The sequence below is a fragment of the Herpailurus yagouaroundi genome, unplaced genomic scaffold, assembly GCF_014898765.1.
Source record: "Herpailurus yagouaroundi ecotype Mexico unplaced genomic scaffold, PumYag 222, whole genome shotgun sequence".
In the NCBI taxonomy this organism is placed as follows: Eukaryota; Metazoa; Chordata; class Mammalia; order Carnivora; family Felidae; genus Herpailurus; species Herpailurus yagouaroundi.
The window spans coordinates 18,203,857-18,217,202 of NW_024412453.1; the positions used below are offsets into that span (position 1 = coordinate 18,203,857).

The 13,346-nt window shown below is 61.0% G+C and overlaps 1 protein-coding gene and 1 long non-coding RNA gene across 2 annotated transcripts; both read left to right on the forward strand.

Annotated features, from left to right (window-relative positions):
* Positions 1–12: 12 nt before the first annotated feature.
* On the forward strand, positions 13–4,934 carry MSRB1 (methionine sulfoxide reductase B1). Its single transcript, XM_040459434.1, has 4 exons — positions 13–143; positions 1,959–2,107; positions 2,425–2,539; positions 4,091–4,934. The coding sequence occupies exons 1-4, from the start codon at positions 89–91 to the stop codon at positions 4,120–4,122; spliced, it is 351 nt and encodes a 116-aa protein (XP_040315368.1). The 5' UTR covers positions 13–88; the 3' UTR covers positions 4,123–4,934.
* Positions 4,935–7,589: 2,655 nt separating this feature from the next.
* LOC121019702 (uncharacterized) lies at positions 7,590–8,231 on the forward strand. Its single transcript, XR_005785741.1, has 2 exons — positions 7,590–7,658; positions 7,752–8,231. It is a non-coding gene; the product is annotated as an uncharacterized LOC121019702 (long non-coding RNA).
* Positions 8,232–13,346: the final 5,115 nt, after the last annotated feature.

The following is a 13,346-nucleotide window of genomic DNA, read 5'->3' on the forward strand; positions in this document are numbered from 1 at the left end:
GCGGGCCCCGGGCGCTGGCCCGGGGGCAGTCGGCCAGTGGCCTCGGATCTGTCCGAGGAAGCGGTTGCCCCGCCGTGCTGTCGGCGCCATGTCGTTCTGCAGCTTCTTCGGGGGCGAGGTTTTCCAGAACCACTTTGAGCCAGGTCTGTTCTGTGACCTCCTGGGAGGGCAGCGGGGAGGGGGCGCGTAGTAGAGTGGGCGTCGCTGCTCTCGGGCGGTGGTGGAACCCTTGAGCCCCGGGAAGGGCGGACCCCACCGGGGGCGAATGTGTTCGCGCGGAGAGCAGCGCATGTGAGTAAAGGGGACCGCGGAGTAGGGGGGCCTGGGGAGCCTGAAAAGTAGGGGTTCCTGAGGGGGAGAGGGGACATTAGAGCGAGGGCGTTGCTGACCTCGAGGAGTGCGTGAGCAGGGCCGTTTCTGGGAGGGATCCGTGGGGTCAGGGTACAGGGAGGGGGTGACGCCGGTGCGGGGATCCGGATTGGGATCTGGACTTCAGAGGGACACGATCGAGGATCTTGTCCTAGGGCATCCCCCTGATGATAGCCCTGCCTTTTCCCCTCCCGGGTTCCTGGGATCCGCAAGGTAAGCTGGCAAGCACAGAGCGCCCCCTTCGGACCCAACGTGTCTTCCCGGGTGCCTCCCCCCATCTGCCCAGGGCCCTGGGGTTGGGTAACCAGGAGAGCTGCTGGGCAACCAAGTGCCAGTGAAGTTTGACCAGACAGCTGGAGTGGGGGTGGGGGTGTTTGGGACGTGGACAACCGTCCCTCCAGGCCCCAGGCTTTGAGAGGCCCCGAGTTGTCCCCTTCTGGGCCGTGCTGTCTGGTAATGGCCTAATTTGGTAAAAATGTGCCCCACAGGCAAGACTAGGGCAGTGCACTGCCTCGGTGGGAACCTTTGGGTGTCAGCCCTCTAGGAGGCTGGGCGGTGACACTGGGCATCTGTGGATGTCAGCTGTGGCACAGGACTCTCTAGGCAAAGCCCTCCACCGAGGCCCTCTGGCGGTAGGCCCCCAGTTGTCCTCAGGGGGCTCTGCCAGGCAGGAAGCTCCACTTCCACAGCAGCTGGGCATCCCCCTCTTGCTTCCTTCTCCAGTGGCTGGCAAAGGCTGTGTAGTTCATGGACTCTGGGGTAGGCTGTCCTCAGGGTGGGCACTGGGTGCGGGGTTCCCCTGTGGGGGGCCCCAAGCAGTTACCTGTTCCGCAGGTCGGTTTTGCAGCCTTTCCCCCCCCCCCCCCCCAAAGTGATCTTTTGGGGCTGGGTTAAAACCTGTTCTCTTCCCTGGGTCTCTGTCTTCCTGGGCCCCCTGTCTGGCCTGGAGACCTGTTTGGTGGGACCATTCTCTTCCCTCACAGAGAGCAGGCCGGTGGCTGGGTGTCCAGCTCAAGGCCTCCCCGGCATCAGGAACGGCCACTTGGAAGGGAGGTGGGCTGGGGCCTGCTGGGGTGGGAGTGCTGTCTCCTCATCATACTGTCTGGGCTCCTTCCTGACTGCACACCCTCGAGCTGTGTTTTGCATCACTGGGGCACTGCATCTCTAAAACGGAAAGGTCCTCTTACAAAACAAAACTGAAAAAGGGGCTCCTGGCTGGCTCAGTTGGTGGAGCATTGGCACTTTAGGCTCGTGAGTTCAAGCCCCACATTGGGCACGGAGCCTACTTGAAAAAAAAAAAAAAGCAACCACAAAACTAAGCTAAACTGGAAGGGTCTACATCACAGGACTGTGGATAAAGTTCAATGAGATAAGTGTGAGAAGTGGCTCTTCGTGGCACATGCTAAGGACCACTGAACGTGAGCTCAGTGGTGTGTTCCAGGCCTGGGAGTGGCAGGTGTCAGCGTGGGTAGAATGTGCAGCCCACCCTGCAGACGGGCGGTGCTGTGTTCTCGCCCCGAGGATTTGGGCACTCACCCCAGAGAGGCTGGAGCCAATGTGTCTGCCTCTGTCTTTCCTTCTGCCCCCAGGTGTCTATGTGTGTGCCAAGTGTGGCTACGAGCTCTTCTCCAGCCGCTCAAAGTATGCACACTCGTCCCCGTGGCCGGCCTTCACTGAGACCATTCATGCTGATAGTGTGGCCAAGCGTCCGGAGCACAATTCGCCTAAAGCCTTAAAGGTGGGTGGCAGCCCCAGGGCGTGGGGAGGGGTGTTGGCCAGGGAGAGCCCGAGGTGGCTGCTCCTTCTCTGCTTCCCCCACAGCTCTTGGGGCTTAGAGTCTGTCTGTGCTGGTCTTCTGGCCTCTGCCACCCTACCTGGGGAGCCTGGGGTCCTAATGGAAATGGGGAAACGGGACTGCTTTCCTGTGTGGGCTCCGGGATGGAGGTTGACCTCTCCTGCCCACAGTTACTTTGGGAAATGGGTGGGGGGAGGACACCATCTCTGCTGGTGGCAGGGGGGGGGGCCATCGCCGCAGTTGTTTTGTGGTCTTTCCAGGTGTCCTGTGGCAGGTGTGGCAATGGGCTGGGACATGAGTTCCTGAACGATGGCCCCAAGCCGGGACAGTCCCGCTTCTGAATATTTAGCAGCTCGCTGAAGTTCATCCCGAAAGGTGAGCAGCTGGACACAGGCCTGTTGTACATTTCAGAGGCCCGGGGGTGGGGGACACACGGTTCTTGCCCACTCGCAGTGACGAAGCGTCGGGACACCAAAGCACACTGCCCAGGAGCTGCCCAGGGCCACTCCAAAAAGGTGGCTGCAGGGCAAGGACAAGGGCAGGTGTCCCGAGGGGTCACGTGTGCCCCAAAAAAGGGGCATCTGTGGTGAAGGGCTTTCTGTGGGGGCCTGGACCTTCCCAGAGATTAGAGGGGGAGGCAAGGCCAGGCAGACGCTGAGGGCTGGGCTGTGTGGCCACAGCCTTGCTCCTCAGCCTCTCTGAGCTGGCCTCCTGCTCTGCATAGTGGCTGTGATCGCAGAGCCTCCTTCACGGGCTGTTTGAGGACAGCCGTGTTGATGTGATGCACCTGGGGCCTGGCACACGGTAAGCGCTCCCGTGTGTCCTCCTGTTGGCAGGTCTTCCCTTTTTTTTTTTAGTGTTTATTTATTTTTGAGAGAGAGAGAGACACGCACACACAGCGTGTGAGCAGGGGAGGGGCAGAGAGAGAGGGAGACACAGAATCCGAAGCAGCTCCAGGCTCCGAGCTGACAGCACAGAGCCTGACGCGGGGCTCGAACTCACGGACCGGGAGATCACGACCTGAGCCGAAGTCGGAGGCTCAACTGACTGAGCCGACCCAGCAGTGTTCTTATAACAGATTTCTCCACCCTCTGAAGGTGGAGTGTCCCTACGAAACCTTCCATGAGCCAGAAGGGTGTGCAGAGAAGAGTGCCTCCCAGTTACCGGAAGTTCGCCTCGTGCCACTTCCTTGTTAGGAAAGCCCTTGTGCATCGGTAGCTGTTTTCAGTAACTGACAGAAATCCAGAGGAGTTTCACGTATGATACCTTATCGCTTAGGATTAAAACCGCTGCCTCATTCACGTAGATAATGCGTGTGTAACGCACGTAAAGCGTAAAAGCAAAGTGGCCCACGTCTTGGGGACGAGGGCCCCGGTGCTGGGGTTTGTTCGGCAGCTGTCTCTCCTGTGGGTTTTTATCTGGGCGCAGTGTCGCCTCTGGGCCCTGGCCCTCTTGCTTGCACAGGTTCTCACAAGTCAGCACGTCTGTCTGCACCGCCGGCCCCTCTGGACTCCTGCCCACGCTTGGTAGTTCCAATCCCAGCTCCCCACTTGCCGCCAGCAGGGCCGTGGCCAGTCCCTAATCTCAGTTTGGTCCTCTGTAAAATGGGCTTGCTAACAGCACGTGCTGGCTGCTGTCCTGAGGGAGTGAGGCTAGGCGAGAGGGTCCGTAGGGCCGGCGATGGTAAGGTGTGACGTGATTTTGTCCTTTTGTAGTTACTGGCCTTTGTCCCGTGGAGGAAGGAGAGACTGGGCTCTCCTGGAGGTGTCGGGGAACAAAATGGGGCACACAGGCTCCCCCAAGCCGGGCGCCCGGGTGCTCCCAGCTGCCCTGCTCTGCAGGCTGGAGCGGGGCGCCTAGCTCGGGGAATGGTGTCTGGAGCATAATTTAGCAGTGATTTGTGTTTCTCTCCGTCCGTCCTTTTAGGCAAAGGAACTTCTGCCTCTCAGGAGCCGTAGGCGGGCAGCACATACTTACTCTAGCCGGACACTGTGCTGTGGCCACTCTCCGGCCGTCCAACCTCGGAATTGGAACCCCAGACATCCAGACGGGGCGGGGAGGGGGGCTGGCTGAAGCGTCAGGATCTCGGCTCTGCACAGGTTCTCCTGAAGGCACTGCTCAGACATGATGGCCCACGCCCTGCTGCCCGGGGTGGGCCCGGAGGGCTCCGCTCATGTGGGAGCCTCAGGGAGGTGGGCTGGAAGCCTAGCTGGTCTCTGCATGACGGTACAACCCCACCTTCTCTTCTCCGCAGCCCCCTGCCCCCTCCCCGTCTGCCTGGACTCACCCCCGGGGAACCCGATTCTGAGCCTGACTCTGGCCCTCGCGGAAGCTCATTCCCATCTCCCCCAGGCTGGGCCGTGAGGCAGGGTGCGGAGGGAGGCAGCCCTCGCCGGCTGCTCCGGCCCTGGTCACTACATGATTCACTCTGGTCAAAGCCTTCCAGGCAGCCAGAGTGGTGATGATCTGTGACGGCTGGAGGGGCAGGCCAGGGGCCAGACTTCTGGTCTCCCAGTTACGAGAGGAGAGATCTTGAACCCTGTTTCACAACCTTGCCTCACTCGGGCTTAGGAAAGTGGCTGTTGCTCCATTTCCTGGATTGTGCAAGGCCGGGGCCCACAGCCCGCACCTTCCTGGGAAGCAGTGACTGTGCCTTCCTGTACCTGCTCTGAAGCCCTTGCTGTCCGGGAAGGTGGGTGATGCCAAAGCCCCCTCCCGTCTTAACTCCCGTCTTGAGTAATCAGGACATCAGTAAACAAACGGAACACGGGCTCGCTGTCTGCGTTCACACCAGGGATGCGGGGACACGGCGCTTTACTTGTTCCAGAAATATTTACCAAGTGGTGCTGCCTGCGGCTGGGGAGGCGGCGGTAAGACAGACAGACAGACAGACAGACAGATGGGCCTCCCTCAGGGCCTGCCCCTGTGTTTGGGGAGACAGGAAGTTCACATCAGATGATGATCAGGGCTGTGAATATGTACCCCAGAGGAAGGATGCTCGATTGTGTGTGTGGTGGTGGTGGTGGGGGGGGGGTGATAACCCTCTGGTTATTCCCCAGTTCCAAATGCATAATTGGAGCAGACATACTCAGGAGCTGGGAGCATCCCCACGTTGCAAGGATTGGAGCCTGCAGGTGTGAGGACAAAAGGGCAAAGGTGGTGGATGAGGGATGAGGTTAGAATGGCTGGCGGGGTGGGCGGCGGGAAGGACGGCCAGTGATACTGCTGGTCTGTCTGGTCTGCTCATTCCTTGGGAATGGGACTCTGCCCCTTCCCTGATCCCCAGCCACAGGCTAGGGGTCCCTGCTCTGGCGGTGGTGGGTTGGGGGTGGGGGGTCCCTGCACTGGCCTGTGCAGGTGCTGCGGGCTCACTGTGTGACCTTGGGCAGAGTACTTAACCTTCCTCTGTGGAGCCCAGCCTGTCTCCTGGGTGGGGCTGTGGCAGGGGGTGTCGCAGCTGTGCGGGTTCTGAGTGTATGTCACCCTGTGGGGTTAGATCTCTCAGACGCCAGCTTGGTCACTGGGTCGTCTGTGCAGAGGGAGTTGTGCAATGGGAGGGGTCAGCACTGACAAAAAGCACCAGGGAGGACCATGCTGAAGAACCCCATTCGGGAGAGTGGCAGCCTCCTTCTCTAGAAAACATCTCCGTCTCTGCCCTGCTGGGGGGCCAGTAGTGACTGCACCTGTTAGAAAACTGCCTCCTGGGACCGCACAGGGTGTGCCCTTCACCCCACGACTTCAGTCCTATCTCTGCCAGACTTCTCCCTGCATGGACCCCTCTGTGTCCCTAGTTGGGGCTGTCCCAGTCACCTGGGATCATCATCGGCCCTGGGGCACTGCCTAGCACAGCCTGTGATCCATACACTCGGAGGCTAGCGGCCAGTCTTGGCCAAGGGCAAGCCCACGGTAGGTGAGCAGTGACTGAATGCTCAGTGTGCTTCTATAGGCAACATCACCCTGAGTATCTTCTTCACCCTGGTGGGGCAGGGCAGGAACAGGAGGCTTGGAGACTCGGGAGACTTGCCTCAGGCCTCGGGCTCTCTCTGCCCACACTGTCTCTTTCCTCTTTTCTATGCCCCAAATGAGGAACAGTGGCCCTGGGAACATGGTGACCATCTTTTGAGCACAGTCTGAAGGCAGCAAGCATGTTGAAGGGGCCTAGCAGTGGGGAGGCAGCTAGCTGAGTGGTCAGAGGGAATCTCCAGGCCCAGGGCTAGGGCGGACCTCGGGCTTTGCTTACCTCTCCCGGCACCCCTGGCTCAGCAGGTCCCTGAGTAAACTTGGCCCAGGACCAGGCTGGCCTCCTGCAAATTGGGTGGATGTGTCCAGGACATGCCCCTGGGGCTGCTTCTCGGGGGCCAGATCTCCAGCAGGACAGGCCGGAGGGCCTGCCGGAGCCTGGGTGAGGCTGGTAGGGACGCTGTGAGGGACAGTACCTGACTGCCTGCACTCCACGGGCCCCATACAGGTTCACTGGGGGTGGGAAGGGCTGGAAGCAGGGTCCTTGGAGGGGTGGAGGAAGAAGGGTGGTCCCCTTTCATCAGGAGCCTGGAAAAAGATGGCTATGGGCAGAACCTGTCTGCCAGGGGCTGGGGTGGGAGCGAGTTGTCTCTTGTGGAAACACAGACCCCCCCCCACCTCCTTCTTCTTGCTGGGTTACACCATAACCTTTGGCCTGCAGCCCTACTTCCTCCTGAGAAACAAAAGACGTTTTGAGAACCCAGCTCCCTCCCTCTCCCTCCAGCGCCCCCTCCCTTGCCAAGTGGACCCTCCAGGGCACAGCCTTGCAGACAAGTGTTCTGTTCAGGGGCAGACGGCTCCCCATGCTCTGTCAACACCAGTCAACAGCGGCCGGCAGGCCCGTGCACGCGGGGGCACTCAGGGCAAGGGAGGAAGTGGTATGTGTCTGGGATCCCGCTGATCCCCTGTAGGGGCCCGCGGCCCGGCTCAGGAGACGCTGGCAGGGTGCGTGAGTGACCCAACCGTGCTTGGGACTTGTGCTCACTCACGGCTTTCGTTTTCTCTGGGTGACAAGTGCCAGGGAGAGCCGTGACCTTGGTGGGGGTGCGGCCGATTCGTAGGTCCCAGGAACCCTGTGACTCCGTGCACGAATGTGGGCTGGGCAGGCAAGTGGGAGGGGGCGCCCAGAGAGGACGGTGGAGGTCACCGCCAAGCCAGCGTCCGGGTCCCCACCCTCATACGAGGTCCTGGTAGGGGACGTAACGCGATGAACCCCTTCGGAGGCCACCAGTTAGCGAGCGGCGCAGGGACTGTGTGCAGCACCCACGGGCAGGGGGCGAGCTCGCTCCCCGGTCTGAGAGGCCCTGCAGTTCCCCGAGGCGCCGCCAGGGGCGCAGCAGCGGCACCTCCGACGGCGAGGGCTGATCCCGCCCCCTCCAGGGACCCCGTGACCCAGCGGTGCTCGGTGGTGAGCGCCGGCGTCCTCCAGCCCGCTCGGCCACGCCGGCCCAGCCTGCCAGTACCCGGAACACAGGTAACTGAGGCCTCCTGGCGTCCGACGGTGCGAGGGCCGGCGGTGTAGGGGCCCCATTTGGTAGGCTTCTCGAAAGTGACCTGTTGCTCCCAGCCCCTTCTCCAGGGCAGCCCCGCGGGACCCCCCTGCTCCCGATGCCCTTTTCTCTTCAGCCTGCGGCCCTTCAGCGTCCTCAAGTTGCTCCTGCTGCCATCCTGGCCCACCTGGGGCACCAGGTTCTGAGGGCACCACCTTCTCGCGTCTGTGCCCACTTCTCTCCGCAATGGTGACAGCTCCTAGCTAGCCTCCCCCAACCCGTGTGATCTTCGCAAAAAACAAAAACAAAAACAAAAAAAACCCAAAAAAACAAAACCCAGAAACTTCCCTCTGTAGTTCCTGCAGGCTCTGCTGGCTCTGGTCCCACAGATCCCGTGTCTCCAGCCACCTTTCCACTCCGTGAATGAGAGTAGTGTTATTTACCGCAGCTCCCGGGCTCCTGTTAACCACACCCCTTGCACGCAGACCCTTGCACCTGGGCCTCTAGGCCAGCCACACTCCACTCTGAAACATGCCCCCGTGGTCCCACCTTCTATACTTTGCTGTTCCTTCTTTCTCACACCCTCCCCATGTGCCGGAATCCTTCTAGAAGCCTCTCCCAGTGGCTCTGCCCAGTGGCTCTCTCCTGCCCCCACGCTGCGGGAGTCCCGGGCTGGTCTCCTATATGTGTGCACAGACCGGGTCCCTGCGGTCCCCGCTTGCAGGCCTCAGCTCACCCCAGGTCAGAGAGCTCCTTCAAGTCAGTGTCCAGGGTGCACTCATCGTGTTCCCTCCCCCACGCTGAGCCCCATGGGAGAGTGCACAGAGAAGCGGCCAAGGAGTGTATGTCAAATTGCACTGCCTTCTGCTCACTCTCTAGGGGTGAGCGAGGCAAGCCGCACATCTGTGTGAGCGTGTCTGTGGTCTGGGAGATGCAGGGACCCCGGGACCACCTGTCACCTTACCCCAGCCCTAGGGTTCTGCTTACAGGAGCTCAGGGGCAGGAAGCACAGAGAAGATGGGGGGGGGGGGGGGGGGGGGGGGGGGGCTCCTGGGGGCGGACGGGGGGGGGGGGGGGGAAGGACTAAGGGTTACCTGCAGATAGGCTCCCTCCACCCCTACCCCTCACTGCCCCCCAAGGCCTGTATGCAGGCATAATTTGTTCCTCAAAAAATCACAGAGATTATCCATGCTTCAGAACCTGGGGGAACGGGAGCCCACAGGAGCCAGGGCCCTCGGTGCCCTGCACCCCCACTGTGCAGCCTGCCTGCTGCCCTGGGCTGCCCCCTCCACCTCTGACTCCAGTGGCTTTTTGTTCCCTTAGTCTAGACACTGGGTTTTTGCTGGGCCCCCATCTCTGAGCCAGGAACTCCTGGTGTGTGTCTGGAAGTGGGCGGGTGGGGAGGGCAGAGAGGCTGGAGTTGGGGAGATAGCAATGGCCAGTAGAGGTGACATGGGCAGAGTCACTGTTCTCTGAGGAGGGGGTGGAGGTCAATCTTCAAGGTCCTCTAGCAGGAGCAGGAAAGCCTGCGGCTTAGGGAGGGGGCAGATGGGAAAGGGGAGGAGTTTGAGGCACCGGTCCCAAGCTGCTCTGCCCTGGCATCTGGGTTCTGACTCTCCCTTGAAGGCCAAGTGCAACAAGCCCGGCTGTCTGTCTGGCCAACTGTGGTGATGGGGTGCTTCCCCTGGAAATGAGGGGTTGGGGGGGGCGGCTGTCTGTGGGTGTCCTGTCCACTGGCCAGGCTGGACTTGCTTCTGGGTGGCGCGTGGGGAGATGCAGGCTGGGGACCGGTGGGCGAGCCTCTGAACCCCCAATCGTGCACACACATACACCCCACAATCCCACAGGGGCCTGTGCCTCTGCGGAGCTTGGGGTTCCTTAGCCTGCGTCAGATTCCTGGCTCCCAATGGAAGGTGCTCACAGCCACCTTCTGGCCCATGGGGGGCCCCGCCAGGGCACAGTGCCCTGCTGTGGGGCCATTAGATGAGGCCCAGCCCTCCCCATGCTGCTGGGGGGCTTCTGGGTCCAGAGGCCTGGCTTGGGGCTGTGAAGCTGGAGGTCGTGGGGATGGTGTGGGGGCAGAAACAGCCTTGTTTCTTTTTCTTTTTCTTTTCTTTTTTTTTTAATGTTTGTTTATTTTGAGAGGGAGCGAGAGCGAGAGCCCAAGCAGGGGAGGGGCAGAGCGAAATAGAGACCGAGAATCTCACGCAGGTTAAGGGAACAGAGACAGAGAATCTCCCGGTCAAGGGAGCCTTTTCATGTGTCCCTCCGGACCCTGGGAATCTTGTCTGCCCTGGCAAACCCTTCTGTGCCACGTTGCCCTAGGCGGAGCTGGTCACCAGGAACAAGGCCCTGGGTTCTGGCCAGCCAGGCCCCCGAAAGTCTTTCCTCTCCAGTCTCGTCCAAGAAGGATGAATAGTGAGTACGCTGTCCCATGCCCACTGCCACCTCACCACAAAGAGTTTAGGAGGTAGACACCCAGAGGGATGGGGCCAGTGTCCGCGTTGTTTGATAACGTAGGAAAGTGAGGTTCAGAGAGACTTGACGCCTTACTTGCCAAGGTCACCTGCTAGGAGGGGGCAGGTGCTCCTGCCCCACCTCGTTGCCTACCAGGGTGAACTGGGAACAGTGGAGTCCGGGGGTGGGTGGGCTCGGTGGGTAGACATCTCTGAGGGGTCCCTTTCCAGGAGAAAACCGCATCCTCTCTGTGCGCAGGCAAATCCGGCATCTGAAGCAGAACAACCCCACACAAATCAAGGACAGCTGGGCCTGCCCTTGGCCGCAGCCCCCTCCCCTCGGCCCCCCTTGCAGGCTCCAGGACCCCCGCAGACTGCGGGAGTCGGGCGAGGGGGTAAGGGTGTGGTTCTAGCGAAGGGAGTTCTGGAAGCCCCGCATGTGTGAAATCTCCCCCAGCTGTCCCCCGTGGAGGGAGGGACCGCACGGTGTTAGGGATCACTTTCCAGAGTGGGGCAGCTGCTGACGCACCCTGCTTGTGGGGGCCCACGCTGGGGGTGCCCGCCCTGGGGAGGGGACAGTCTGCGAAAGAGGAAGGGAGGAGCCCGGGGGCGGGGCGCGCACATAGACTCCGTCACTCACACACTCTCTCACTCACACAGCCAGGCCACTCAGTCACTCGACAAACATTCATGAGTGCTCACCGTGGTCAAGACTGACCCCGTCCCCGCCCTTGCCGCGCTCACGGGGAGGTGGAGACAGATGGGGTCCAAAATCACCCACCAAGGGAGTAATTACAGTCAGTGGAGGGGACTCAGATATAGCTGGGCAGCTGGGTCATGGGTCTGTGAGGCCAGGCTGGGCCCTCCTCTTGCCGTGACCTCGCTCCCCAGGCCTCTTCCCTGGACTCGCCCCTGTGTCCCCCTCTGCTCTGACCTTCCCTGTCGTCTCCTCCAGGGACGCTGTTTACTAGCGGGCCGCAGCTCGGGCCACTCTTCCCCAGTGCTGCCTCCTCCCAGCCAGCTAGCACAGCAGACCTGACTACCTCAATGTCTGATGGTTGGCCTAAGGAGGATGGACAGACGGACCTCTGCCTGGCCATCCTGCCTGGGCAGGGGGTCCAGTCTGGGCAAGGGGGGATTGAGCCATGTTGGACCCTGAAGGCCAAGGGGCCCTCCGAGGAGATCCAGCTGGCAGAGAAGCTGGCTGATGCATTTCTTCTTCACGGTGGAGGTGAGACCGGACAGGGCGGGAGGTGAGCGAGCCTCTCAGGGTGCAGGGACAGCTACAGGACTGGTGCTCCCATGGCCTGGTTTCTTTCGACTCACTTCCTGCCATGTGGCTCAGAGCGGGGGATCCACTGTGTCTAGACCACACAGAGAGGTGCCAATGGAGAGCTGGGGCTGGACCCTGATGGCAAGGTAGGGCGGAGGCAGATCGGAGGGGCCACTCCGACATCCTGGGCAGGAGGGAAGGCGGCAACCCCCATGTGTGAGGAGGCTTGCCTGACCATCACTTCCTCCAGAAAGCCTTCCCTGACCTCTTCCTCCACTCACAGCCTTCCACTAGCCGGTCATTGTCAAGTGCCTATTTGGTGCCAGTCTCTGTTAGGTGCTAGGGACCCCCCAGTGAGCAAATGTCCCAAGGCTGCCTTCCTGGGTGTCCCCAGATTTGCCCCCACCTGTCACTTGATGGATGGTGGCTGGAGGGAGGGGCTCAGCTAGGAAATTATCCTTGTCCCCGGACTCCATTCCCCAGCCCCCAGCATGTCCTCCTGTCGTTGATAAGTTGCTTCTGGAAAATCCTCAAGCAGGTGTGTGTGTCAGAGGTTGGGGGGCTGAGGAAAAGCCATTCTCAGTAGGAGGAACAGCATGAGCCAAGGCTGGGAGGAGGAAGCCACTCTCTCTGTGCCAGGGCCGGGGGACAGAGGGGCCGCCAGGGTCGAATGCTGGAATCTGGAGCCCTGAGAGGGGCCTGCTGAGACTGTGAGTGGGTGCTCCAGGTGGAGCAGGGCCCCACCCAGGACAGGTCTAAGGAGAACCAGTCTGTCTGGAACAGATCCCCTTTTAAGCTAGACCAGAAGAAGAACTTCCTGTGACCCTGTGTGTATCAACATGCACCCCAGACAGTACTGTGCCAACGACCCGCCTACAGGGCTCCTGGCTGAGTCTTGCCCTGACAAGCAGGTGCAGGCCTGTGTCTGGGTCCGGGCTGGGGCCCTGATCAGCGGCCTTCATGCCACTGGCTCTGCAGAGCCCCCTTAGTTCAGGGCTGCCTCTAGGTGGGAGACCTGGAAATGCCTGTGGGTCACAGAGGCCCCTGGCCTTTGGAGAGGCCCCAGGTTTCTGGGACTTGCCCAGATGCCATTGGTCCCAGAAACAAGCAGAACCCAGGGCAGTGGCCTCTGAGCAGCTAGTGAGAGGTCAGCCTCTCCTAGGAGCCCATGCCCATGGGGCACCAAGCTTCAGTGAGGAAGCCCTGGGCAGAGACATAGAGAGGACACCGTTCCTTTTCCGTCTCTCCCTGGGACTGTTGCTCCTGGAGCCCCTTCCTTCTCTGCTTTCCTTGTGCTGTGTGGGGGGTTCAGTGAACCTGGGGCTGCATAAACTCCCCACAGAGTGTCCAGCACCCAGCAGGTCCCGTAACTGTGAGCGGCCCCTGGCCCCTGAATGTCACTGCCCCTCAGCAGGAGCTCCTAAGATAGAACCCGGGCTCCTCCTTCCGGTCTCCCATCCCACCTCTCCAGAAGCTTCTCATCTTCAGGAGTCACTTTGCCAGCATTAGAGATGGGTCCCTGACATCCCAGGGCAACGCCAGGTGGACTGGGCTGCAGAGACAGACGGTGTGACATGGTAGAAAGGGTCAGGAGACAGATCTGAATGGGGCCTTGGGACAGACGCCTGTCGTCCCTGAGCCTGCTTCCCAGGACCCTAAAATGGTAATCGTATTGGACAACCGTCTCCGGCCGTCAGGGTTGGGACCCTGATGAATGGCAAGCCAACTGTCAGGAAAGCGCGCCCCATTCTCCCCCTCAGACTTCCCTCAACATTCCCGGGAACGCCTCGGCGCAGTAGGGCCCGGGTCCACACTCACCCGCGCACCTGCTGCTACGCCCTTGTCCGGGAGGGACTGGGATCCGCCTTCTAAGAGCCGGTCCTTCATCTCAGTCTTGTCACTGCCCTGAGACCCGACCCGTCGCCGCAGCATCCAGGCGCGCA